Source organism: Pteronotus mesoamericanus, unplaced genomic scaffold (genome assembly GCF_021234165.1).
Source record: "Pteronotus mesoamericanus isolate MK-2021 breed Mesoamerican mustached bat unplaced genomic scaffold, CSHL_Meso_final contig_265, whole genome shotgun sequence".
NCBI classification, from domain to species: Eukaryota; Metazoa; Chordata; class Mammalia; order Chiroptera; family Mormoopidae; genus Pteronotus; species Pteronotus mesoamericanus.
In genome coordinates, this window is record NW_026555113.1 from 1,275,368 (window position 1) to 1,300,311 (window position 24,944).

At 56.6% G+C, this 24,944-nt stretch overlaps 1 protein-coding gene across 1 annotated transcript in view; it reads left to right on the forward strand.

Moving 5' to 3' along the window:
* Window positions 1–24,944, forward strand: part of RBM33 (RNA binding motif protein 33) — a 73,357-nt gene that overhangs the window by 17,993 nt on the left and 30,420 nt on the right. The window contains exons 4-9 of the mRNA XM_054574781.1: window positions 1,459–1,535; window positions 3,050–3,362; window positions 10,545–10,716; window positions 13,659–13,867; window positions 14,448–14,733; window positions 18,301–18,359. Of these exons, the coding sequence (XP_054430756.1) occupies window positions 1,459–1,535; window positions 3,050–3,362; window positions 10,545–10,716; window positions 13,659–13,867; window positions 14,448–14,733; window positions 18,301–18,359 (1,116 nt within the window). The remainder of the gene's footprint in view (window positions 1–1,458; window positions 1,536–3,049; window positions 3,363–10,544; window positions 10,717–13,658; window positions 13,868–14,447; window positions 14,734–18,300; window positions 18,360–24,944) is intronic.

Here is a 24,944-nt window from a genome sequence, read left to right on the forward strand (position 1 = left end):
TGGCTTTCACTGAAGTGTCACTTTATAAAGGTTTCCAGAAAGCAGTTTAGTGAATTGGGCAGCTAGACCTAGGTTCACCGGTGGCAGGCGCCGCTCACACCTGCTAATGACGTTCCTGTGCCTCAGAAGTGGCGCAGCTGGGACGCTGACGTGGGGGCAGCTCGGGGGAAGCCGACTCCGACTCTGGTGAGCAGCCTGCCCCGTTTCCCGCAGCTCCAGCCTCCCTTTGAGTAAACGTGTCTGTTTTCACCTTACTCTACTGTCAGCGATGAGGCGGGGTCCCTTGGGACTAATAGGAACTGCTAATAAGACTGATACAGGTTTGCCCTGTTTGGGTGACTCCGTTGTTTGTAATATAATCCCGCACACCAAAGGCTGAGGGGTCGGTCCCGATCGGAGCACGTGCCTAGGTCACAGGTTCAGTCTCTGGTCAGGTGCGTGCGGGCGGCAGCTGGTAGATGCTTCTCTCTCACGGCGCAATTTCTCTCTTTCTCCCCCTTCCTCTCTAAGATGAATAAGTACATCCTCAGGTGAGGATTAAAAAAATGTATGACTTATTTTTGGTTTACATCAAAAATACTGTAATGGAGAGTATATAGACAGGTATGAGGGAGCCTTGTTTATAAGCTATAAAAATGTGAGGAAAGGGCTGCTTCCTTGCTCCTTTGTCTCGGAGCAGAAGGCCAAGGCTTCGCCCTCCTCTGTGTGGGGCAGGGCCTTGCTGGGGTCGTGGCAGTTTATACGCCCTGGAAACCCTTCTGGTTGGGGGGACACGTCCCACTCCCCGTCTCGGGTGCTGGTGCATAACTCACCTGAAACCTGGGCCTGTAGAGATCTGACCGGGTGACCGAGTCACCAGGCTGCCTCTGAGGCTGACGGTGAGAGCACAGAGGCCGCCAGGGCGGCCGGGCGGGACCAGCGCGGTCCTGTTCATTTCACGTGCTCCCTGGTGACAACCGTAGGCTGGTCCCCTGTCACTTCTGTGTGCTGGTCTGGTTGTCTAAAATGCGCTCATTTCTAACACCCTACGCTTTCTCTTTCTCTTTAAAAAGTCTTTAGATGTTGGGTCTCTAACAGTGTTAAATTTAGTAAAGTCTTAAGAATGCCATTTTACGTGTGTGTTGTGTGTGTGTGTGGGGGGGGAACACATTTTTGTTGGATGTCATCAAAGACTTCCCCCTCCTTTTTTGGTTAGAATTAGATGAATATGGTCATTATGCTTGTTGCTTCTATACCTACTTGGCTTTGCATCTAAAAATTGGCCTGGGGTAGTTGGCCAGTGTGCTCTGTGTGGGGTTCCTCAATTTTGTCACTGGTTATATAGCAAACCACGAAAACTCCCTGAATGGGAAACGTTTTAACAAGGTTGGGAACAATCCAGGCAACGTGGCATTGCGCCTTTGTACAAGCCTTTTTATGGGAGTGACGCACATTAATGAGATTTTTTATTCTAACTAGAATCAGTCCGATTTGTCCGATGAAGAGCTGAACGATGATCTTTTGCAGAGTGATAACGAAGAGGAAGAAAATTTCAGGTACTCAACATTAACTCCTTAAACTGTTGTTTATTTCGCTAAGTTGATGAGAGCGGTTCGTGATTCCCGGCTCTGCGGGCGGTCACTGCGTGTGGCACACCGTCTGGACCACGCGGCTATATTCGAAGCGGGGCGTCGGTGTGGCTCTGCTGTGAAAGCCATGCACAGCCCTGTGTTCAGAGCGGCCGTGTGAGATCCCTGCTGGCCACGCACTGCACGGCCCCCCGGCTCGGGGGCGTGCAGGTGACAAGGGTGCTGCTCTGCGCGCAGGTTCCTTTGCCTGCGTGGCAGCAGGGGCTCTGGGTGCACCGTACTGGTCGCCGCTGTCTGCTGCCGCCGCTCCCCTCTCCCCCACCACAGGCGTTACGTAGGTGCAAGTTATGCCTGGCTCTTCACCATTCGGCAGTTGCCATTTTGGAAATTCCTTCGGTCGTTACCTTGGAGTCCAGCCGACTGTGTGTGAACACAGTAGTCCCGGTCTGCCTGGGCCGCTGCGGTAGACGGCCGCAGCTCGGGCTGCTCAGAAGCGGCGGAACTGCACTTCTCTTGGTTCTGGGGGCTGGGCGGCCTGAGGCCAAAGCGCTGGCACATTCGGGTTCTGGGGAGGGCCTGCTTCCCTGTTTACAGGGGCGCCTTCTCCCCGGTTCTCAAGCGGCGGGCGGGCTGGGGGCTCTCGGGACCCCATTTGTAAGGGTGCTCACCCCGCCGTGCAGCCCCGCCCTGCTGACCTCCGCCTCCAGAGGCTGCCCCGCTGTAGGCTGCCCGTGAAACACACCCGTGGAGTCTGTAGGCCATGGGTCTATGTGTTGTGTGTAATGCTTTGCTAAGATTGTATACTTCATGCACAGGCCTTAGATTTATCAGCAGAGTCTTGCATTTTATGTGTTATCTTACATCTTATTGGTGATATTTAGCTTTTGTGACTTAATAGGTAGAATATGATTTTTTTGCAATTTTAAACCCCCCAGTATGTTACTTGTAAATAAGTAACATTTTTCGTATTTGTGACTAGCATAAACTTTATTTGAATATTGAACTGTACTTTTACACATTTTTAAATATTTTTATATAGGAGTTTATAATTTGTACCATACATTAAAGTAATTCCATCTATGATTTTCTGTTTATAGAGCAGTCCTATTTTTACTTTGAAATATTAGAAAGCAGATGCCATCCTCTGTCCTGGTGGTTGGGAGGAAATACACCCTATTTGCTTTCAGTCCTGAGCTTCTGCCAGTCGACCTGCTTTCCCCTCTGGTTGATCTGCTGCTCTTGGTCAGAGAACCCGCAGCTGCAGATCGTGGAGACGCTGTCCCTTCGGAGCCCGCGGTGCTGGCTGGGTGCGGCGCCCGGAGCTCTGTTTTCAACCACGGCTGGAGTCAGTGTGTGTTTATAAGGCCTGAGATAACTTTTCACCAGTTGAGGTTTGTCTTTGTATCCGTTAACGGATATAATGATTTAGTTCTGAGCTCCACTCTCATTGGCTCCTTCCTTTGGACTGTCGCCCTGTCTAGTTCCCAGAGCGTCACAGTCAGCCTGAAAACCACGCCTGGCATGGTCGCCCCCTACGAGCTGTCGGACAGCACGCGCGACCGGCCCGGAGAGCAGGAGCCCGCGTACGAGCACGGAGAGGACGGCCTGGGCCGCCCCGAGTCCGACGGGCCCGGGCTGTACGCGCACGAGTACCCGGAGGAGGGGCCGTACGAGGGCCCGGACACCGAGCTGGCCGAGGACCACATGGAGTATGAGGAGGGGCCCGAGGAGGAGCAGCTGTACAGCGACGAGGTGCTGGACATCGAGATCAATGAGCCTCTGGATGAGTTCTCGGTGAGTCCTTCCCCTTTGTCCGCCAGAGATAACGGGCTGCCGGGCGCTGGCTTCTAGGCGGGTCTGCGCTCCCCCTCCCTCCCTCCCTCCCTCGGGAGGGGGCGGAATTAGACCTTATTATCGCTGTCTGCCAGTTTCTTTATCAGAGCTACGACAAAGTTTGTGTTGACAGCTTGTTTGGCTGGAGGTGATGCTCCTTTGTCGCTCTGGAAGGCTGCAGGAACGGCGACCTTGAAGAGCGCGCCCCGAGGAGGCCACGGCTTTGTGTGGCGGAGACGCACTGTCAGTTGCCAGCAGTGCTTAATGTGGCGCTTTCATCCGGCTTTAGACAGGATCTGATAAAGTCCTTCGAAGGTGAAAAGATTATTGACCTGCTAAAGACATCTTTGCGGAGCTAATATTCCGCAGTGATTGATGTCCTGCTCATTCACCCTTTCTGTAACCGAGACCTGTCCGGCCTTGAATAAAGAGATGGGAGGTCAGTTTAGGAAATGTCACACGGAATTTGTTATCTGTGATCAGGAGGTGGAGATTGTGCTGATTTTTATTTCAGAAAGGTGATCTTCAGAGTCATTTTCTTTTTTTAAGTCGAAGTATCAACCGAGAAAAAGGTGCTCAGGAGGAAGGGGTGGTTCATCTGTCTGCAGTGATTTCATCACCTAAAGAGATTTTTCCCCCTGCTTTTACTTGTACGAGTATTTCTTTTATGCCGTATTTATGCCCCGGCCACATGCTTTTGTTTCTCCAGTTTCTTCTGGGATGTCTTTTTCTTCTGTGCAGCCCCTCTTCTGGGCTGGGAACAAGCTGCTCTTTCTCAGTAGGAGCATCTCGGGTGGGGACAGCGCGTGGGCGGGCGAAGCGCCCAGGGCGCTGTAAGTTCTGCACGTGTCTCGGGGGCTTCGTTCACCTGGATGTGCTCAGAGGATGTACATGTGGACCCTCCGGTTCGGCCCGACCCTCTGCACTGTCAGACATGGGCAGTAGAAACAGTGTTGGGCCACCGACCCGGGGTCCAGCTCCACCGTCGGCCTGGGCTCACCTACCGCCTCCACCCTTGTACCGATGGAACAGGACACGCTGCTTCTCTCCAGTGACAGCTTTCAGATACTTGGTGGCTTTAGGATGTGCACACCTCGACGGCCTGGGCAGCCTCACGAGTGTTCCTAAGGTGAACACGAAGATTCGAGCCTCTTGATTGGCATGACTTTGTGGGGTTTTCTGGGTCAAGTGAATAGTGAAGCACTTGCAGAGGTCACCTCTGGTTGCTCTGGGAAGAGAAAGAAAAAGAGGCTTGTTTTTAAAGCCAAGCACTTAATGAGGTTTACGTGGGAAGGGTGCGGCCCCCCACGGCTGCAGCGGGGTCTTGGGGTTTCAGGACGTGGGAGTTGCACAGAGGGGCAGGGGCCGGGGCAGCGGGCAGGTGGGCGGGCACACAGGGCCTCCCCCTCGTTCCCTGCGCGCTCGTTCCGAGGAGGCTTGCATGGAAGAGAAAAGGGCAAAAATTGCCGGGTTTTGGCCAGTGAGATCCATAGGCGAGTACGTCTGTAATTTCAAAAGGGGCTGTTCCTGCGGAACCACAGACCGCAGTGCAGTCGTGACTGTGTTTGATGTGTCGGTAGTTAGTGTGAGGGTCTGATTCTTTGCGAGTGCTTTCTGTTCTGTAGGTCTAGTGAGAGAGAGGTTTGGGGTTTTGGGAAGTGGAGTCATGCAGAAGGCGCCCTGGGCACTTGTTCTTGGGCAGCGTGGGCAGCCCCGCAGCGGCTGGCCGAGGCCGTCCCCCTGGAGTGTGGGCAGGCGCTTGGGTGGCTGGGGTGTGTTGTGTGCCCTCTTACGTGCGGGGCGCTGTTGAGACCGCTTCTGAAGGCCAAGCCCCAGTCTTTTAAAACTGCCCAGTTACTCCCTGGCTGCCGCGTCTTATTCTTCCCGCTGCTCGTCAGCAGATGCGATGATTGGCTGGCCGGCTGCGTCTGGTCCTCTCTATCGGGACGTCGGGAGCTCGGCACATGCTCACTGATGCCCAGGCCCTGGGGACACAGATTCCGCTCAGACACGAGGCCTGGCCCCTGCCTTCCGGGGGGGGGCCGGGCGCCGTGGGAGGAGACGCGACACACGATCCTGCGCGACCACACGGGAGGGCGCCATGCTGGTGGCGCTCCGGCAGGGTCTGTGGTGAAGGCAGTGTCCAGTGCGCGAGGCGGGCCCCTCTGTCCCGTTGTCACGCTGGAGGTGACTAGGCCCGGGCTGTGTAAATCCAACTGAATTATCCAGCGTTTTGTGGTCTAGACAGAGGCATCAGAAGAAAAATACAGCCCTTTTCCACATTAAAATGAACTAATTTTCTTCCAGAATTGAACAGAATTACTTAGGAATCTGAACGCGTCCTGCTGTTTCACAGAGTCAGCAGCGCTCAGGATGTGGCTCAGTTGGCTGCCCTCCTGGGAGTGGAGTCGGCTCGCCCCAGTGCACGGCGCTCTAGCCACGGTCCCTCTTTCCTTTGTCCTGTGTCCCTGCGACTGCTGATGGGTGTCTCTGTAGTTCCCAGTGGCAGCCCCTGGCCCCCCGTCCTGAGGATGGGAGGCGGTCTGGGGCCTGACCTGTGCAGCCCTCCCCGCAGCCCTGGGGCCAGGCCTCCTTCCTCGTGTCTGGGTGTCAGGGCGCCGGGGGGGCGGGGGCGGCACGGCAGCAGGCCGTACGCCTGGGTGGGCCGGGCTGCTAGACAGCGCGTGGCGGCGGCTCCTGCCCCGGGCTGCCGGCCACACTCTGCAGCGTGGGCTGTGCGTGTGTGCTGTGCCCTCAAGTCCGCTCTGGCAGCCACCGAGAGGGCTGTGTGTCGCTGGGGGTCGACGCCAACTGCAGAACTAGGCCTGCATCGGGGAATACCCCGGCGTTCTCCCTGGTTATGCTCAAAGACAAGAAGGTCCCTGAGTCTTGGGCATTTTGCTGGTCCTGTTCTTGAGGGTGAATTGGGATTTGATGTACAAATTTGTACTTAGAAAGGAGATTATTTGTCAGGTGATTTATGCTTTAAGCACAATCAGTTTACTTCAGGCCTTTAAAATGAACACAGTGCACCCTGGCTGGGTGGCTCCTTTGGTTGGAGCGTCGTTCCACAACCCATAGGTTGTGGGTTCAACGCCCCGTCTGGGCACGTACGAGAGGCAGCCGCCTGAGGTTTCCCTCTCCCTTCCTTCCTCCCTTCCTCTCTCTCTAAAAGGAATGAAACAATGTCCGTGGGTGAGGAAAAAGTTGATGCAGCGAAGTTTCATGAAGTGTTGTTCTGAGAAAGTGGTTTCAGGCTGGTGCGCTGTGCCCAGGGCAGCGGGTCAGGCTCAGCGAGAGCCCGGGGTGCCTGTCGGCTGGGCGAGGCTGCCCAGCAGCGCCTGGCCGCGTTCGCCCTGCCTTCAGGCGCGTGGGTGCCGGCCCTTGGCCCTGGACCATCTGTTCAAGGCGGAGCGGCGGCTCTCCCTCTCTTCGCGCTGCACGGGAGGCCGTCCCCACACCACGCTGGCCGCTCCCTGTGCCGCCCCGCAACTGCCCAGTGTTCGTTTTCAGCAGGAGGCCGGGGGTGCGGGAAGTCCAACCCCCATGGCAGGGTCCAGGCTTCTTGTCACGTGTTAGGGACACTTGCAGGAGCCCTTCTTCCCCTCTGGGCCTGGTCACCTCCTCCCGTGGGCCCTCCAGGCCCCCTGCCTGCTGACAGCCCCCGGCGTCTCGCACAGATCCCGCAGCCTCTCATCGCGGAGGGGCTGGGGGCACGGCCACGGCTGGCCTGCGGTGCTCGAGACAGTCCTGTGTTGGGCCTGACTGCCCTTCCCTCATCCTCTGTGGCTGTTGTAGGGCTTCGGAGCAGCCGAAGCCCGGCCTCCCTGCTCCCTGGGCGCACGTGCAGGGCCCTGGGGGTCGGGAGCAGAGCCCGCCTGCCCTCAGCAGCTGGGTGGGCCGCTGCTCTGTTCTCCTCAGCACGGTGCGGGGGGTGGGGGGCGCGGGGACTGACTGCCGTGGCCACGTTGGCTGAGAACCGGTCAGGCGTGAGTCACACGGTGGAAAGTGCTGAGAAACCCCCAAGAGCTGTATGCATAGTTACCATATGGAAATTATTTTACACATCCGTTTGCAGCTGTATCTTTTCCCTTGGTAGTGACTAGGAGCAGAATGACCGAGGCGGGGAGAAGTATGTTCAGTTCTATACAGAATCACTCCATGGCTCTCCAGAGTGACCGTTTGTCCCCTCCTCTCACCAGTCTGTGCGAGCATCTCAGTTCTCTGCCCTGTGATGTTGTTAGTTTTTTCCATTTGGTATTTCTGGTGGGTGTGTTGTCACGGTCTGAGTTTGTTTTCTCTGATAACTGATGGTGTTTGGTACCTTTCCATATGCTGGACTTACATATCTTCTCTGTGTCCGTTTTTAGTCTCTTTAAAAAGTATGATGTCTTTTTAATTTCTTTCTGTATATACCGTATGTAGTCTACACAGAACGTAAGTACTACCTGTACCTACACATACTCTGTGCATACTGCTGTGTAGATTGCAGCGTCTGTATATTCCGAACACACGGCCATTGGCAGACACATATAACGAACGTTCCCTCTGAGCCTGTGGCTTGTGTTTTAATTTTCTTGAAGGTATTTTTTCATGAGCAGAAAATTTTGATTTTCATGGACACTCATTTTGTGATCTGAGAGATCTTTGCCTGCTCCAAAGTTGCGGAGGTAACCTCCTGTATTTTCTTCCGGAAGCTTTGCGGTGTTGGCTGTTTTTGGCTTAGGTCCACACTCCGTCTCAGCTAGGGAGTGTGCGTGTGGCATGGGATTCCCTGTTCTCTGCGTGTCTGTTAACTGTTGTGCCGGTGTTGGTTGTGAAGACTTTCCCTTCCCATGGGGTTGGTTGCCTTAGCCCAGCGCTCCTGCGGAGGGTGAGCGGACCGGTTAAGTTTGCATCTCTCTCCAGAACCCCTGGTGTGTCCCCGCCAGGGCTGCGCTGTCTTCATTGCTGCGGCCTGGCACCGGGTGGTGCGGGCCCGCCAGTCCCCTTCCCCTTTCCAGGGCTGTGTGGCCTTTTCTGGGACCTTTGTATTTCCACTCCGCTTCTGCAGTCAGCTTGTCGGTGTCCACTGTAGGCGGCTTGGCTTTCCGTGAAGAGCGCATCGTGTCTTCGGATCGCAGCGGGGAGAGACCGAGGACCACGCTGCCTGTCACCAGTTTCGCCTTTCATTCCAACCTGTCCTCTTCCTTTCTTCCTTTTGCCTCCCTGACCTCGCACTTGAGGTGTCTGTTCTGGGCTCGGTCTTGGTCGTAGCGGGTGTTTGGCGCAGGACGATGCAGAGGGTCAGCGCTCTGACCCCCGCCGTGCCTGGAGCCCACTGTGCTCGTTTCTGAGAGACCACGCCCAGCTTGTGGGGCCTCGTCAGGCTTCTCAGGTGGAGACAGGACGCAGGACAAGCTGCGGTGGGTTTGGGGCTGCCGTGTGTCGCACTCCGCTTGTGCGGGAAGTCTTTGAGTGGGCGTTGGCTGCAAGTGCTTGGATGGGGCATGGCTGTTGGGATGGTGTTTGCTTTGCTTTATCACGTCCTCCCCTTCTCTGGGGCCTTTCTGCTCAGAGCGCAGTCTGGACCCGCACGCGGGCTGCCCCTCGCGCTTGCGTGCAGTGCAGAGCCTCAGGCCCCCCGCCGGCCCGTGGGCGTCAGAGTCAGTGCTGTGCGGGACGGTGTGTGGCGGGGTCGGGGCGGGGGGCCGCTTCCTGCGTGAGCAGTGGACAGCACGCGCCTGGCTGGGTCCACCTTGTGTGTCACTCGTTGTGACGGTGGCTGTTGAATGGGACGCAGATCGTGGTGTCAGGCCCCCGAGAGGCCCAGCTCTCGGCGCTGCAGCGCAGCGCCCCGGGCCTGGGCACGGGGGTCCTGCTGCAGCCACCAGGCCCCGGCTGAAGTGACAGTTCACATTCATCGTTCTATTTTCAACGTTTGTGCGCCTGCAGACGTGTCTCTGCTTGTAGGGTTTATAGCGACAGGTGTTTGCGTTTGTAGCTGGTCTCCTTACACAGTAAGTTTGGGGAAAGAATGTGGAGCGGCTGCGTTTTGAGTGTGATTTTCTGTGTTCATTTGCGAGTAAAGCAGGTCATTTTCTGTTCTATTTTGAGTAAAGGACACTTAAAATTATAAATTATGAAAGTGGACAATTTTTTAGAGTTTATGAAAAGTACTTACATGAACCTAGCGCTCAGGAGGTATCTGTCGAACAGTAAGACCTAACATGAGGGGAAAGGGATGGGTGTCGAAAGCACACGAGCGATTTGGGCAGGGAGAATTGTTGATGGAGAAGAGCGGTTATCGCGGGACTGGGGCAGGCGGGGCTGGTGTCGAGACAGGGATGTAGCAGAATGGGCTGTGACGCACAGGCCGGGCTCCGTGAGAAGCCGTGGTGACTGGGCGACAGGGCCGGCGGCTGACGCGGGGCCGGAGCAGCTGCAGACCGGCCGAGGGCTGGGGGCGACGAAGGGAAGACTTGGGAGGCTGCACACAAGCCAGCCCTGCGTGCTGGCCTGGCAGCGGAAGTTGGAGGGGCCGGGTCGGCAGTGACGTGTGTAACGGGAAGGCCTGTGCTGTCACCTGATGTGAGGAGGTGACGAGGTGGGTCGCACGCTGGGGAGGGAGCCCGTGGAACTCTAGTGCTCATTTAGTTAACATGTCAGCCTCTGCGAGAGCCTGGATCAACTCCAGGCTGGCATCTAAAGTGTGATCAGCAACATGCAGGAATGTCATCTTTTTAAATTTTTACTTACTTTTTAAAATTTTTAAAAAAGACTTTATTTATTTTTAGAGAAGGGAAGACAGGGAGAGAAATATGAATGTGTGGTTGCATTTTGCACGCCCTCTGCTGGGACCTGGCCTGGAACTTAGGCCTGTGCCCTGACTGGGAATTGAACCTGTGACCTTTTGGTTCGTAGGCTGGCACTCAGTCCGCTGAGCCACACCAGCCCAGGCCTTGTTTTTTTTTTTTTTTTTAACAGTAAGTTAATTTTTAATGTCTGAGATTATTTTCTCCAAATCAGTTCAGTGTTTCGCATGGGCTATAGTGTGCGGTGTTTTTACATCTTAAATGTAAAGGACTTATATTCTCCCACCTTTAATTCAAGAGTAGATGAACTCACTCTTTTCCCCCCTTGTTTTGTGTGTCTGCAATGCAGGGGGGCATGGAGACTTTGGAACTGCAGAAGGAAATAAAAGAAGAATCAGACGAAGAAGATGATGAGGATGAAGAATCTGGACGATTACGTTTCAAAACTGAAAGGAAAGAAGGAACAATTATTAGGCTCTCAGATGTAACTCGAGAGAGAAGGAACATTCCAGAAACTTTGGGTAACTCTTTTTTCCTGCCTCTCCTCTGCCCTCACCCCACCCCGGCCTCTCCCGTAGCACGAGCAGCAGTCGCGCCGGCGGAGGCAGGCTGGCCTTCTAGAGCGCCAGGCGGGCCGGCAGAGGGCGGTGCTGCCCTGGGCATTCTGTCGAAGCGCCAGGCGACTTGTCGGGGGGTGGACTCGGCTGACTCATACTCTGAGCAGACCCCGCCACTGGGGACCGACAGCAGGCTGTCACGGTCAGCGGCTGTTTTCAGGGCAGCCCCCCACCCGCACGGCCTCTCTCGGCGTCCGCAGCAGAGAGCAGAGCCAGCACCTGCACCTGGGGGGGCTTGTGGGCCCGGATTGCTGGGCCCCTCCCTGCTCTTCTGCTTCAGAGGAGGGGGCGGGCTGGGGCAGGGGGCACTCCGGGTTCCAGACCGCGCTCTGATGGCTGCGGGGATGTGGCATCTTATTCCGAGGAGAGGGGGAGGGTTGTGCCTGCTCTCTGGTCTTGGTCAAAGTAACAGTCAAGAAACTAACTCTTAGTTACTACCTTTATTCTCAAAGGCGTTATTTGTAGCCATTTGTGGTCAGATGCGTGAACACATGTCGGAGTGGCGGGCGTGGTTCTCCGTGAGGACGCGAGGCCCCTGAGACACACAGGTGAACGGTGGCGGGCCAGTTGCGTCCCGCTCCTTTGCCAGTGACCTTCGTGGGGAGATGGTTCTAGAGCATTCTCCAGCTCTTCCCCAGACAGTTTCTTCCCTCTCTACCTTGTGACCCAGGATATCCCAAGACGTTTCTCAAGTCAGGTATCACGTTGCCCGTCCAGGACAGTAAGAGTTCTAAGGAAGAGGATTTGAGGCTGGTCTTGGGTAACAGGAGGTGAGGTAGGGGTCTGAACGTGGGGGAAACCAAAGGCGCCTTTCAGTTCCTCAGGAGACGTGGCGATACACAGAAGGCCCTGGGGGCTTCCCGTGGTGCCCAGTCGAGAGGGGCTTCTAGCCGTGGGAGAGGGTCATTGTCCCCATCCCTGAAGTGTCAGCGCAGAAGCTCTGAGCCCCGGGCCCGTGGCCCTGGCGGCGGCCTCGGCCCTCTCTGCGGGAGCGCCCACCCTCTGGAAAGGCTGCGCCTGCTGCGGTTCAGCTGCTTTTCATGGCCTATGAGCGGGCCTTTAGATTTTGGGATATTCTGAGTTTCATTGGCACATCCGTTATGTTTAATTATGTTTTATTGCTTTAGCCGAAAGGAAATGCCGCGATGCATGATGTTCACTGTGAATACTTGGTTTAATTTGGTGGAAGGTGTAGGACAGGGCGGCGGAGGGGCGTCCCCGGGGCGTGAGCAGTCCCAGGCTGCATGTGCCGTCCGCGCCGCGTCCTCGGTTCGCAGGCCCGGCGCGCGTGTCTTGAGTCAGTCACCCTTTAAAAAACCCAGGCTGTCGTTTGTTCTTTGTATGTCATCAGATGAACTGTGTATTCTGTAAATACTTATTCATTTTGTATTAATCCAACTATTATGCAATTATTTGTATGTAAATATGCTTTCCTGAAGCACATTTTAGGAAGGGACTCTACAGTGTAAAACTTCGTTACAGTGAGCTGTATCTCTTTAGAGTCTGGACATAGTTCAGAAAACACTTAAAGGGAAATTAACATTTCAGCTGAAGTTACAAATGTAATTTCCATCCTGTCATATTTTAGTGACCTTTTGTGACAGCTTGTCTCAATTGGAGGAAAGCATTTTTACTTGCTGATTAAAGATGTCATTTGAAACCATTTTATTACTGGGGATAGTGAAATTAATCTTGACACTTGGAGCCCCTAGAAAAATAATTGCTGATTCACCACATAAAAAGTATATGTGAACCAATCATGTAGTCAAGATTAGAGTAAAAGTCTGTGCTTGTTAAGAAGAGATTAAATTTTCCTTCGAACGGGGCCTTGATTCATTTGAAGGGGAGGGGTCGCCATAGAAACCGTTTCAAGGCGGTGGAACGGGGCTTGGCGACTGTGGCAGGGTTTTGGGGTGCCTGTGGGACCCGAGGGAGGGGTGCGCCGGCGGCCCTCGGGCCGCAGCCTTCGCTGTGCAGGGAGCCGCCTGGGCGCAGCTCCGGGGGGGCTGCGGCTCTGAGGGCCCGGGTCGAGCCCGGCAGCTTTTTCCTCTTAGGGACTTAGAAGAACGTGCCACCTGAGGTTCCCGGAGGGCCGAGTCCCTGTGTTCGTGTCCCTGAAGCGGTCGGGTGCGGGGGGACCCGCCGGGGCCCCACGGGGTGGGTGTCAGCGGGTCGTCTCGGGCGGCGCGCCTCTCCTCTGAGTTGGCTCCTCGTCCGGAGGGCGTGTGTGTGAGTGCACACAGTAAAGAGTTTTTCTTTTCTTTTTTTACAAAACTGAAAATTTGAAATGATGATCGTAGTAAATGCTTTCCATTCTTTATAAAATTAACTGATTACTTGATTTCAGAGTCATTGCATTGATAGTTTTGTTTTAAACACAGAAGAGTCAGGCATTTGCCCTGTTGCATGTCCTTTCCGAGTTGCTGAGCCCCGAGCCTCGGCCAGCAGCACGGGTGTCGGTGTCACCGGGAGAGCCGGGCCAGGGCGAGGCCGGGCGGCTGGGAGAGCAGGGAGTGTGGCAGCCCGTGCCCCGCCGCGGGAGCGCGGTGCTCGCTTCAGCTCCTCTGCACGCGGACGCCCATGGCCCCAAGTGCAGGCGCCTTCCGGTTCGTTCACACAAGAGACACGGGTGTCCCACGGGCAGGGTGCGTCCTCCTTGAGCGGGTCTCACTGGCAGCCCTGGGGCCGCCACAGGGTCCTGCTTGCCCCCGGGTACGGTTTTCCGTTGTGGGGGCAGCCCTGCTGTCGTAGGGCTTTGCTGTCGCGTGTTTCTTCCCTGAGTCCTCCCCGGGAGCCCCCTTCCCACTCTCTGAGTGTTCCTAACATGTGTGCATCTTTTCAAACAGAGCTTTCAGCAGAAGCCAAAGCCGCGCTGCTTGAGTTTGAGGAGAGAGAGCGCCAGCACAAGCAGGGCCGCTACGGGCCGCGGCGCGGCGGAAGGCGAGGCGGCGCTCTGCTGTGCCGCGGGCTGGGGGACCAGAGGAGAGAGAACAGCGAGCGGGGCCGGGCGAAGGACCACAGACCTGCGCTGCTCCCCACGCAGCCTCCCGTCGCGGTAACGTTCCGATTTGATTGAGAGCCTAAAGCGAGAGCCAGTGACAGTAAACTTCCCTGGGCCTGGTGTGTGGTGTCTGGAAGTAAAGTTCAGTAGCAGGAATGACAGCTAACGTTTCTTTATGGTCTGCCGTACAGTCGCACCTGTGGTCTTACAGATCCCACCCCCAGAATAGGGCAGTAAAACCGTTCTGTACGCTGCTGGGGAGGAAGTGCCAGGGAGAGGCACGCCCCCGTAGGGACGGCCCCAGGGGAGCCTTGCCGAGGGCCCGGGCCACCTGTGTCAGCGTTGCTGGGTGCACGGGGTCTCCCTCGTTTGGAATCCACACGAGGCCTTTTGGGGCTGCCGCTCTCCTCCTCGCCCCGAGACCCAGCGCCTGACGAGGCAGGAGCGCCGCAGCGCAGAGGTGCACGGTTGCTCGGAACTCCCTCTAAGCCGCAGCTGTCTGGTACAGCTTGTTACTGTGAACTTATTTCTAACTCGTAACTTTTACAGTTCAGCTGTGTAAATCTGTAGCGTGTCAGTTTACTTTGCTTCTAAGTGTTGATTCCTGTGGTTTCGCCTTCTTTGGTGCTTTCAGACGCACTCTCCAAGATTAATTCCTCCAGCACAGCCTCAGCCGCCGCCGCCGCCGCCACCGCCGCAGCAGCAGCCCATCCGGAGCCTGTTCCAGCAGCAGCCCCTGCAGCCGCTGCTGCCCCTGCAGCACCCCCCGCACCACCCCTCCCCGCCTCAGGGCATGCACGTGCCGCCCCAGCTGGAGGCCCCCCGGGTGATGATGACCCCGCCGCCCGTGACCCCCCAGCAGCCCAAGAACATCCACATAAACCCCCACTTCAAAGGGGCGGTGGTGACGCCCGTCCAAGGTACGTGTCTCCTGTGCTGCCGGGAAGTCCCAGGCTCCTGTGGCCGAAGCCCGGTCGCGTTCAGGTCTGCAGGGACGGCTTGGCTCTGGACACCGTCCCTGGCTGCTCAGGCCCCTGCCGCGTCCCGGGCCGGGCTCATTGCTGAAAAGCGTCTGTCTGTGCTTAGGGCTGGGGGGAAGCAGTGAGGCGAGAGGGCAGCAGAGGCGCGGAGAGGCAGCGGTGGGTGCCCAGGAGTGCCCTGGGAGGAGCGTTTGAGCGTCCCCTCGCGTCCCGCTCAGGCGCAGGCCGGGGGCAGGGCCTCCTCCATGCGTGAGTTCAGGGCGATGCCTCTCGCCTCACTGCGAAGTCAAGGTGGGAGGCGCCTGGTGCGGGGCGCGCGGGGGCCGGCAGCGCGGGGACAGCGGGGTGGGAACAGCACTGCGGCCAGGAGGGGGCCCCACCTCCAGAGTGGGGCAGGCCGAGGGTGAGGTAGCCTCGTCCCAGGACACCCTGGTTTCGATGAGAGCCAGATGGGGGCGGGCTGAGGCCGGCGTGGCGCACGGGGGCTGTGGCTGTGGACTTGCCAAGGTGCGGCTGAGAAGTGTTGGAACTCGGGGGGGACACCGAGGACAGGACCTGGAGTGGGGCGGGCGGGTGGGCAGCCTGGAGCAAGGCTGTGCCAGGGCCTCAGAGAAAGGGCCGGGGCCGTGGGAGGGCGGGGTGGCAGCGTCCTTGTGTCAGTATGGGAGACTGCTCTTGTTTGACACGCATGAAGGGCCGAGGGGGGGTCAGTGCTGTGGGTCCCTGACCCCTGGCAGACCCCGTCGTCTGAATCCACCCTGTGTTAGAGTCACGCAGCGACCTCCTTGTCTCCCGGGGCTCCGCGTCCCCGGGCCAGGCAGGGAAGCAGCCCACGTGGCTAGTGTACCACGCCGCCGGTGCTCCTGCGGCAACCGTAGGGGACAGGACCGGTACCTGCTGGCGGATGGGAGAAGGGCGTGTGGGAGTCACCCTGCCCGCGGCGGCCATCCAGGACGTGCGCCTGCAGGAAGTCCAGTTTGTGGGAACGCCCTCGCTGATGGCAGCATCTGCCAGTGCGAGTCCCTCACGCAGGCGCAGGGGAAGCAGGCAGTGGTCAGGTGCACACACCTCTGCTGCCGGGCAGCTAGGAGGCGGCGGGACATGCAGAGCGGGTGCTTGCTCTGAGCAGACCCCCAGGAACCCTGCAGGCGCAAAGGCCTGCGCCGTGCTGAGAGCCAGCGGCCTTCCACACTGTAGGTGGGCGTTGCGGTGAGGACAGCCAGCCTAAGACAGTGGCCTCAGGCTCAGAGCCAGCTCAGTGGTTTACAGCGTGAGGCCGGTGCTCAGTGCCGCACGGTCCTTTCCCGGGCGCCCCGTGGATCTCAAGGTCTGTGGGTGCAGGAGAGCGAGCTGCGGGAGGGAGGCTGTGCGCCGGGAGAGCCGGGTGAGCCGGGTGAGCCTGCAGTCTCGGAGCCCTGGGTGGGTAGAAGGCGCAGTGGCAGCCGCTCGTGAGAGCCGGCGCGTTGGCGCGCCCTTCCTTGTGGCGCGTGCTTCGTTTCCGAGTTCAAGGATGAGTGTTCCCTGAGGTGACCCCTGGCAGAAATGCCACGTGTTCTTCAGACGCTCACTGTTATAGCTGTTGCAGTGAGTCGAAAGCCAGTCTAGTCCATTAACTACACGGGACAATAAGATACAAGTGAAATAGCAAAGGTTTAGAGTCAAGGTTCAGCGGGCGTGGCCTGTTAACAAGCTTTAAGTCCTCTGAGAGGAGGGCATGTGCTCCCGCCCACAGACGGGCTCTCTGCGGGGCCAGGCTGCCAGGCGCCCCTGGCCGGCTAGATCTGCATCTGCCCCTTCAGGCCTGGTCTCACATGCTCTTGCCGACTTTAATTGTTTCTCTTTCTTTTGTTGCTTTTTACAGTTTATTTTTTTTTAAGAAAATGCCAGTGTAAGAAATTTCTTAATTATAGTTGGGTTTTCCCAGGAGATTCCCCTTAGATTTCTTTCTGTCACTTTTGCCAGTTCAAGAGACTTAAAATTTTTACCTTTTATTGTACTGGGATTATTTGATAGGCATTGAGTTTAAATCTAAGTTTAAAAATACATGGCATGTAGTCTTTAAGGTCTGGGAATTTCATTTTTGGTTTGTGGTTTTAAAAATGCTGTCTGTGTTTTTTTCTTTCCTCTCTTCTGATAATCTATTGAGGTCAGAGATACTCTAGTATTTTTTTCTTTCTCTGCTGTTTGCGCTGTTGCTCTGCTCCAGATGCGCAGCCGCTGTGCCCAGCGCCTCTTAGCCAGCCATGTAGGGACTTAGGGGCCGGGCACTGCTTTATGACAAGCCTTGCACACTGACTCTTGTTTTGAAATTCTGACTCATTGGATTAGACTCTCCACAGAGCGATGGACTTCTGCCTTTTTTACATTTTATCACAGTTTTTCAGTCTCATTTTGCATTGATCAAGTCATCTCACAGGCTTGTATACACTTGTCACTTTAAATTGGATCTGCAGACGTGTGACATTAATTACAAGGCTTAGTGTATAGAATGTCTTGAGTACTTGTAGCACATACATAAAAAGGACTTGCTTTCAACACTGTCTTTAAAGCACTTTTGATTGACTTTTAAACTGGATCATTTCTGTGTTCTCATTTACCGGAAGTTTCTTTAAAATACGCTGTTTTAGAACAGCACACGATTACTGTCATACTTCCAGCTCACCGGTTACGCCCTCACCCCAGCTGTGGCCCCCCGGTCTGTGCTGTCACCCGCTTTCACGAGGGCGCCCGCCGGTCAGCCTCCGCCCCGGACCTCATTTCACCGTCCTCGCCTCTTTCCCCACGCGCAGTCCCCTTGTGAGCTGCTGGGGTCAGGACTTCGGCATATGAATTTGGAAGGGGCCACAGGGCCGACCACAAGCTGGGCCCCCCGAGCGCTGCCTGGACGCCTGGGCGGCACAGCACAGTGAGAGGCTACACTCGCGCGGGCCTGCCTGCCCGCAGCTCAGGAGCGCCCCCGGTTCTCTGCGGCTGGGCGTCCTGACACGGCGGGGTGGGGGGTGAGACCGCTGCGCACCGCCTCCCTTCAGGAAAGCGGTGCCTGTCCTGGGGTGGGGGGGACGGCGCACGGGGCCTGCTTGGGCAGGGCAGGGCAGGGCAGGGGGTAGCTCCGTGCCTGCGCCCTGGCCCCTGTGCTCCTCGCCTCCTGCTTCTTGCCCTCGTCCCACACTCTTCGTTCCTGTGCGACTCCTGAGGGTTTAGATTTCTGCTGGGAGGTGCTAGGAGCAGGAAGATGGGACTGGGATTGGAAGGCCTGGGATGTGAAAAACAAGGAGGGGGTTTTGTTGCAAAGTATTCTAACTCTAAGTGGGAATTCACCGGTGACACGTAAGCTCCTGCCTGAGCTACTGCGTGAAGACAGAAGCCCCGCGCACGTGCCCCTCCCCCCCGACGGAAGCGATGCATTTCACGTCGCGCGTGTCACGCGTCTCTCATGTTCGCGGCCTCGCCCAGGCAGCCGGCCGGGCGCGAGCGCAGCGGGTCCGTGACGACCGTGTCTCTCCGCAGTGCCCTTGCTGCCCGTGCCCAGCCAGCCGAGGCCCGCCGTGGGACCCCAGCGATTCCCGGTGAGTAGCGGCCGCTCTTCTGCTCCCAGGCGACGGGCGCACGCCCGCTGGGAAACACCAGTGCAGCACATACAGGTGGGCCCGGCCGAGGGGACGCTGAAAGATCGCAAATACTGACCATGATCTTTGCGGTGGGAGGCGTTTGTTAAAGCCTTAAGGTCGGTGGGTTTTTGAGAAGGGAATGAGTTTTGTTTCACTGTGAAACTGTTGCGCGGGGACCGTCAGCGGCATGCCTTTCATCTTAAACAACGGGGTCTGGCCTTTGCTGTTGCCCGTGTGGAGGGAGGTGGCCCGCTTTGTGCCAGTGGTGCCCGTGCGCGTGGGTGGGCGTGTGGGTGCCATCCAGGGAGTGTGACGAGGTCTCTGCTTGTTTTTAAAAGAGCCTCAGAGTCTTAATGACAATTGGTTTTCTTTTTTAAAAGGAAGGTTTTCTCTTTAAAATATCTTTAAAAGAAAGCACACATTCTCCCCTTCTACACACACTTTCTTGTGCTTTCCATAAATACTCATTCTAACATGTCTCAAAGAAGAAAGATGTCCACTAAATAGTTGTATCTGTTTATGTAAATTTTGCTTGAGTTTTTGGGTCAATTTGTAATTGGTTCATGGTTTATTAAATCCATGAGGACATGTTCTTTTTAAAAACAATGCTGGAAAAAATGGACCAGACCATAAGCTTTTAGTGAGGTTTGTGTGTAAAACAAGTGCAGTCTGGCCGAGGCTGGCCAGCCTGACGCTCAGGACCTGCCTAGAAGTGGCTCCAGCTTTGGTGCTTCAGCGGCTGTGTGTGTGGGTGGCATCTAGCAAAAGGTTTCAATGACAGGTCTAGGTGTATTGTATTGTCAGGTGATTATTCAAAAATAAAATCAGTGGTGGATTTAAGGTTTGGCGTTTTTTAGAAACTTCCTCAATTAGTAGTAATTATTTGTGAATTAATATGGTTTCTAAAACTGATTTTTATTGATTTCATTTCCTTACATTAGCTAATTTTTTTCTTTAAATTACTCTTCAAGTTTTAAAAACTAATTATTTTTAAAAAGTTAGGTGATACTTATTCAGTACAGTTCTCACGCACCGCGTCCGTCTCAGCAGGCAAGGCCGTGACTGACGTTTCCCCAGCCGGGCTGGGCTCATGCGTGTTCAGGCAGCGGCGCGCTTCCCCCGGGGGTGGGGGACTGCTGGGGGCCGTGGGTTCTAACGGCCTCAGTCTCGCCATGTCTCGGACCATGGGTGACTGTGGGCGGGTCGTCACTGGACCTCCCAAACTGTGCATCGAAGGGAAAAACTTGACATGAAAAAGCAATTGTAGTTGGAGAGAAACAAAGTAATGTGTGTACCTGATATTTTTGCAAAAATGCGTTCACTAAGATAAGATTAGAAGAGCCATTTGCAGTTGTCACCTACCTGTGCTTTCCAGCCGGGCAAGGGTGACGACCGGGGGCGGGCAGCCTGGGGCGCGAGGGCGCGACAGGGGGCCGGAGAGCGCCAGCCCTGCTTCGGGCTGCGTGGGGCCCGGGGCAGCGTGTGGCCGCTGCTGCCAGGGGTGGTGTTCTGTGCTGCTGCCCGTGAGCTGGGGAGTGCGCGCGGGCGACGGGACACAGGGGCACGAGGTGGCCCTCGCGGGGGTGACGGCGTCCCCTGGGGAGCGCTTTCTTCAGCCCCGATGCTTCTTCAGCACGTGCCTTCTTCTAAGCCCCAGATGCTAGATCTCCCCCCTGGTTGCGGTGACTTGGGTTCTTGAAAATGCTGTTTAGTTCTGTAATCGGTCTCCCTGGGAGGAGATGATCAGACGTGGACTCTGTGTTGAAAACATGCAACGGAAGTGTTATGCTTTTAAATAGTCCATGAGAGTATTGCCAGGGTTGGGGGTCAGTTCTAGGTCACCTGTTGTTTTACTCACGGAAGATCTTTTTTGGGTAACATTACTTTTCCCTTTTGAACTACTAGATTGAACTTGTTGCTGTCACTGCGGGTGTGGCTCTGTGGCCACGGGGGAGTTTCTCCCTCACGCCAGGCACTTGGCATGGCGCTGCGCCCTCGGCGGTGCAGCGGGCCCACAGTGTGGGAGGGAGCCTGGCCGCGGGCCGCTTCCCCGGGACAGCGCTGTGGGACTAGTGGGCGCCGTGGGACTAGTGGGTGCCATGGGCCATGGCTGCCCAGAGCCCCTGCCGAGGGCCTCCCAGTGGCGGGGGCCCGTGGGCTCAGTCCTGGCGCCGCGGGCCACGTGCCCCAAACCAAGCCTTGCTTTGTAACATGAGTGCACACGCACACGCAGGCACTCACACACACGCACATGCACTCACAGAAACAGGTCAGGAAGCCCAGCTGCAGGCCCGTCGTCGGGTATGTCCGAGGGTTACAGGCCACTGGGGGGAGTCGGTCCCGGCTTGAGCCCTGCCCTGAGCCCCCAGCGCCCCGGTGATGGGGGTGCTCCTGCTAGCAGCCTCGCAGGCTCGCTCATTCCCGCGTGGCAGGCCCGGGCCCCTGGGGAGACCTCCAAGAAGGCCCATTGCCCTGCGCCCGGGGGCGCCCAGACCCCGTGCAGAGGGGCAGGCGGGCAGCCGTGTGCGCGCGCGCATGGGAGCGGGGCGGCGAGCCCTCTGGCTCCATTCGGGGCTCCGTCGGAGCAAGTGGTGCGGACAGGGCACACGTCGCTCGTTTGCTGCTGCTGCTGTCCTTGCCGTGGGTGCCTGTGTGAACTCGGGCGTTGGGCGCCAGAGGGGCCCAGCCCGCCCTGCGGCTGGACAGGTGCGGGCGCAGTCGGTCGTAGCCCTGCCGCACGCTGCTTTTGAGGAAATCCATTTTCTTGGACAGCCCTGAGAACACTTGAGAAATTCTTCCTGGAGAATTCTGATGGGCCCAGAGGTTGTGCTAAGTGGTGTCTCCCCGTTTTAAATGGAAAAACACAGAGATGAGCCAGCCCAACATGAGGCCCGGTCTTTGTGTCCGAGTTCTGCTTCCAGTTCCCAGTGTGGGTTATTTTACTCATTGATCTACTGGGTTCACTTTCCACAAAGGCTCTTCCTGGTGTTTTTGTTCTGAATGTAAAGTCCTTCCTTTATGTATACTTCCCAGTTATGTGTTTGTCCTCAAAGAGATGTTTGTTGTTTTTAAAGTTCACCCACCTAAAGAAGTAGCATTAAAATCTCGATTCATGGTATCAGGAAGTGTGGCTTGGAGACGCCACTAGCCCAGGTGGTGTATTTCATTGGTGGCCAGTTAAATACTAAGTAGTTTGGCTGCTGAATAATTTCTTACTGGTCTTTGTTTAAATGAAAAGTAAAAAGAAAGTGTTTCATGCTGAGGAAGACTTTCCAGCTCAGTCCGTCTGCTCGCTCATTGCGTTGCTGCTGAGGTGGGCCCAGCGCTCACAGGCAGGTCGGACTGCAGTCTTTGTGGTGTCCCTGTGCGGTGTGCGTGGGTGTGAGCGTGGGGGCTGCGTGGGACCAGGCGGTGGTGACCGGCAGCTCCTGGACGCATTCTGGGTGGCGGCTCACACAAACCGTGCGTGGTCCGTGCAGCCGGGAGCCCGGCCTCCTCCTCTCCGGGGCGGTCTCCCCTTGGGGCCTGCCCTGCTGTTCCATCCGGCCCGCAGCGCCTCCTGCCTGTCAGCGCTGGCAGCGGAGAAGGGGCGCGTGGCGCCATGGCGCATCCGGGGCAGCGCAGCGAGTGCCGGGCGAGGCCCGCCAGCTGCCAGGCGGCGTCAGGCTCGCGCGGAGCGGATGCGGTTTAAAATGCAGGTGACACACTCCCCACCATCCCCCATTTGCCGGTGGGTTTCTGATTAATGATGATTAGCATATATTATCATACCATCAAATTTAATCACATCACTGGATCCCCATCTGCAGTAGGAAGAGGAGCAGCCAAACACTGCGCGGCACGGATGACACGCGGCGCTTAGAGACCGCTGCGCCCCGTCGATGGGACTTGGGCCCTGTCAGCCCGTGCGGGGTGCTGGTGGGGAGAGGGCAGGGCCCTTGGAGGCCGGGGGTGCCTGTGGGAGTTGCGGGGTGGGTCCTGCACTGCCACTGAGCCGTTCGGGCCCGTGGCAGACGTTGCATTGTGAAACGTTTGGTGAACTCCTTTGTTTACTGTTTGGCTAAATAAGTAAAACTGTCACGCTGAAACAGAAACCTTTCACAGATCCTGCTCGGGCCTGCGTGCTGGGCAGAGCGGGCTTAGACTTGGCGCGCATCGTGCCCCTGCGTCCGGTAGCTCGCCCAGTGAAATGCGGACGGCGCCGCATTTCAGAGCCTCAGAGCTCCTATCGGTCCTAGTGGTGTGCCTGCAAAGCGCATCAGCCATTTTTTAATATTTATTTTCCCAGAGGTTTTGAAGACCCGTGTTTAGATTAATTTTTAAGATGAACTTTGAAAGAGGCCCTGTTCTATAATAAAACACCTGAAAGCACTTCCTCCAAAAGACTAGACTTTTATGTAAAAAATGTAGCCCGATGACAGGTCTGTGGCTTTGAGCAAGCGTGTGCTGTTGTGTCATCAGCACAGCTGAGGGGGCAGCGCTGTCCCCGCACAGCCCTTGACGCCCTTCTGCCATGGTCTGCCCGCCCCCGCCCCAGCGGCGCAGCCCACAGCTCCCGCCCAGGGCTGGGCCCAGCGCTGTGTTGCGCGGGCGGTGCCGCAGGGCGCACGTCCTGCTCCGCCTGCTCCCCCACTCAGCATGGTGCGCTCAGGGCTCCCTCTCACAAGCAGGTGCCCCGCCCATGGCACATCTTTCTTGGCCGGTAGGTGTCGCTCCATTTGCGGGTGTGCTCCCGTTGGTCCGTCCGTTCCCCGCTGGGACACCTCCCCGCTGGGACAGCTCCCCACTGGGACACCGGGATTACTCAGGTCAGAGGCTGCTGTCAGCGCAGCCACTGTAAAGGTGTGGGTCCGGGCGCGTGCAGGCGCGGGCACCTGCAGACAGCCCGGAGTGGGGCTGCGCGTCGTCGGTCGGCCATCCCCGCGGGGGGCTTTCCAGCCAGCATGCTGTGCCCAGTTGTCAGAGCTGCCGCCACCCCCTCTGGAATCGCGCTCTGGTGCCTCTCCTGGAGCGTGGGCTCCGGAGGCCTGCGGCGGAGGGGGATCCCGAGCGGGCGCCGCATCCCTGCCCTGCCAGGCCCATGTCCCGCCGGGGAGGCGTCCTCTACCCCACCGTGCAGGAGTCTCCACCACGCCGCGCCCGCCCTCCTCGCTCAGGGCTGACCTGCAGCTCTGCGAGCGGGGCGGAGGCTGGGCCCGCAGCGGGGCCGCGACCTGACCCACTGCGACCCTCATCAGGCGGTGAATGGACAGGCTGGCGCTGTGGGGGAACGGGGTTGAGCTGCGGGGAAGGGGCTTTTCGCCTGTGAAATGACGTGAGTAAGCGCGCGTTAGCGCGTTTGTCAGAAGCCGCGCTCCACTCTGAGCGCAGATGCTGCAGCCTTCGGCGCACGCGCAGGCGTCGCCCAGACGCTGTCTGCACGCCGCGCGGGAGGCCCCCTGGGTGTTCCCTTGCCCTGCACGAACCGCTGTGCGGCGCCGGTACGGGCTTCCTCGCGGGGCGCACAGTGTGTCTGTGTGTTGGCAAGCACCCGCTGGGGGACTGCAGGCTGCACACGGCCTGGAAAAAAAGGAACCCGAGGAGAATGCGGAAAGGGGAGGGTTAGTGTCTTCGTAGGGGGCTGTAATTTTCATCAGCAGGGGTCACTCGTGGTCCTCATTCTTCTCGCTTATCCCATTTAATCAGAATTAATCGAGAGGCCTTCTCAAGTGTCTGTGGTTTCTTATATAGTTCTTTGCATTTTAAGTGAGATTAAGAAATGAAAACATGTAGAGGAAGGTTGTAATTTATTGAAAGATTCATGAAGCTTCAATGATACTGTTAAGGTATTTAATTAGTCTTATTAAAAAGACCAACTGACCCTTTTTAGGGAAGCTGTTAAGTCATATAATAGCTGTTAGAGCCTCTTTATTCTTTGCATTATATGATTAACTTTGTGCTAAGCAATTTATGCAAAGTTTCTATCTTTTTTTTTGTGAAGGGAGTTATCAGTTCTTCCTGAATAGGATTAGTGTAGATAACATCATGTAATTAGCAAGAGATGCAAAAAAGTGGAGGTACAATTTGTATCAGAATTATGTGAAAGAGGACGATAATTTCTTACCTTGGATTTTCAAAGAGATATAAAAAAAAAGCAAAACAGCAATTATTTGAAAGGATTAAAGTGGCCTTTTCTTACAAAAGGCAGAATCACATTAATACTGGGAGTTCTGTTAGGGAGGTGTTCATAATGCACCAACGGCCTTAAGCTAATTCTGCAGCTGACTGAGGGGATGGTGGTGTGTGTCCTTTAGCCCCTTGAAAGGATGGAAGGCACAGGGAACAGTCCCCCTGAGAGGACCTCTTTGGCCGGGAGGGTCAGGCCGGCGATTGTGGTGTCTTCAGCGTCGCGTGAAGACAGGTTGGTCCCGGCAGAAGACGGCGACCGAAGCAGGAGCACTCGATCCTCTGGAGTCGGGGTGCGCGGTCCGTGCCTTGAGCTGCGTGCTGGCCATGTAACGCTGCAGAGTCTGCTCTCGCCCCGTGACCCGCAGCCTGGTCGCC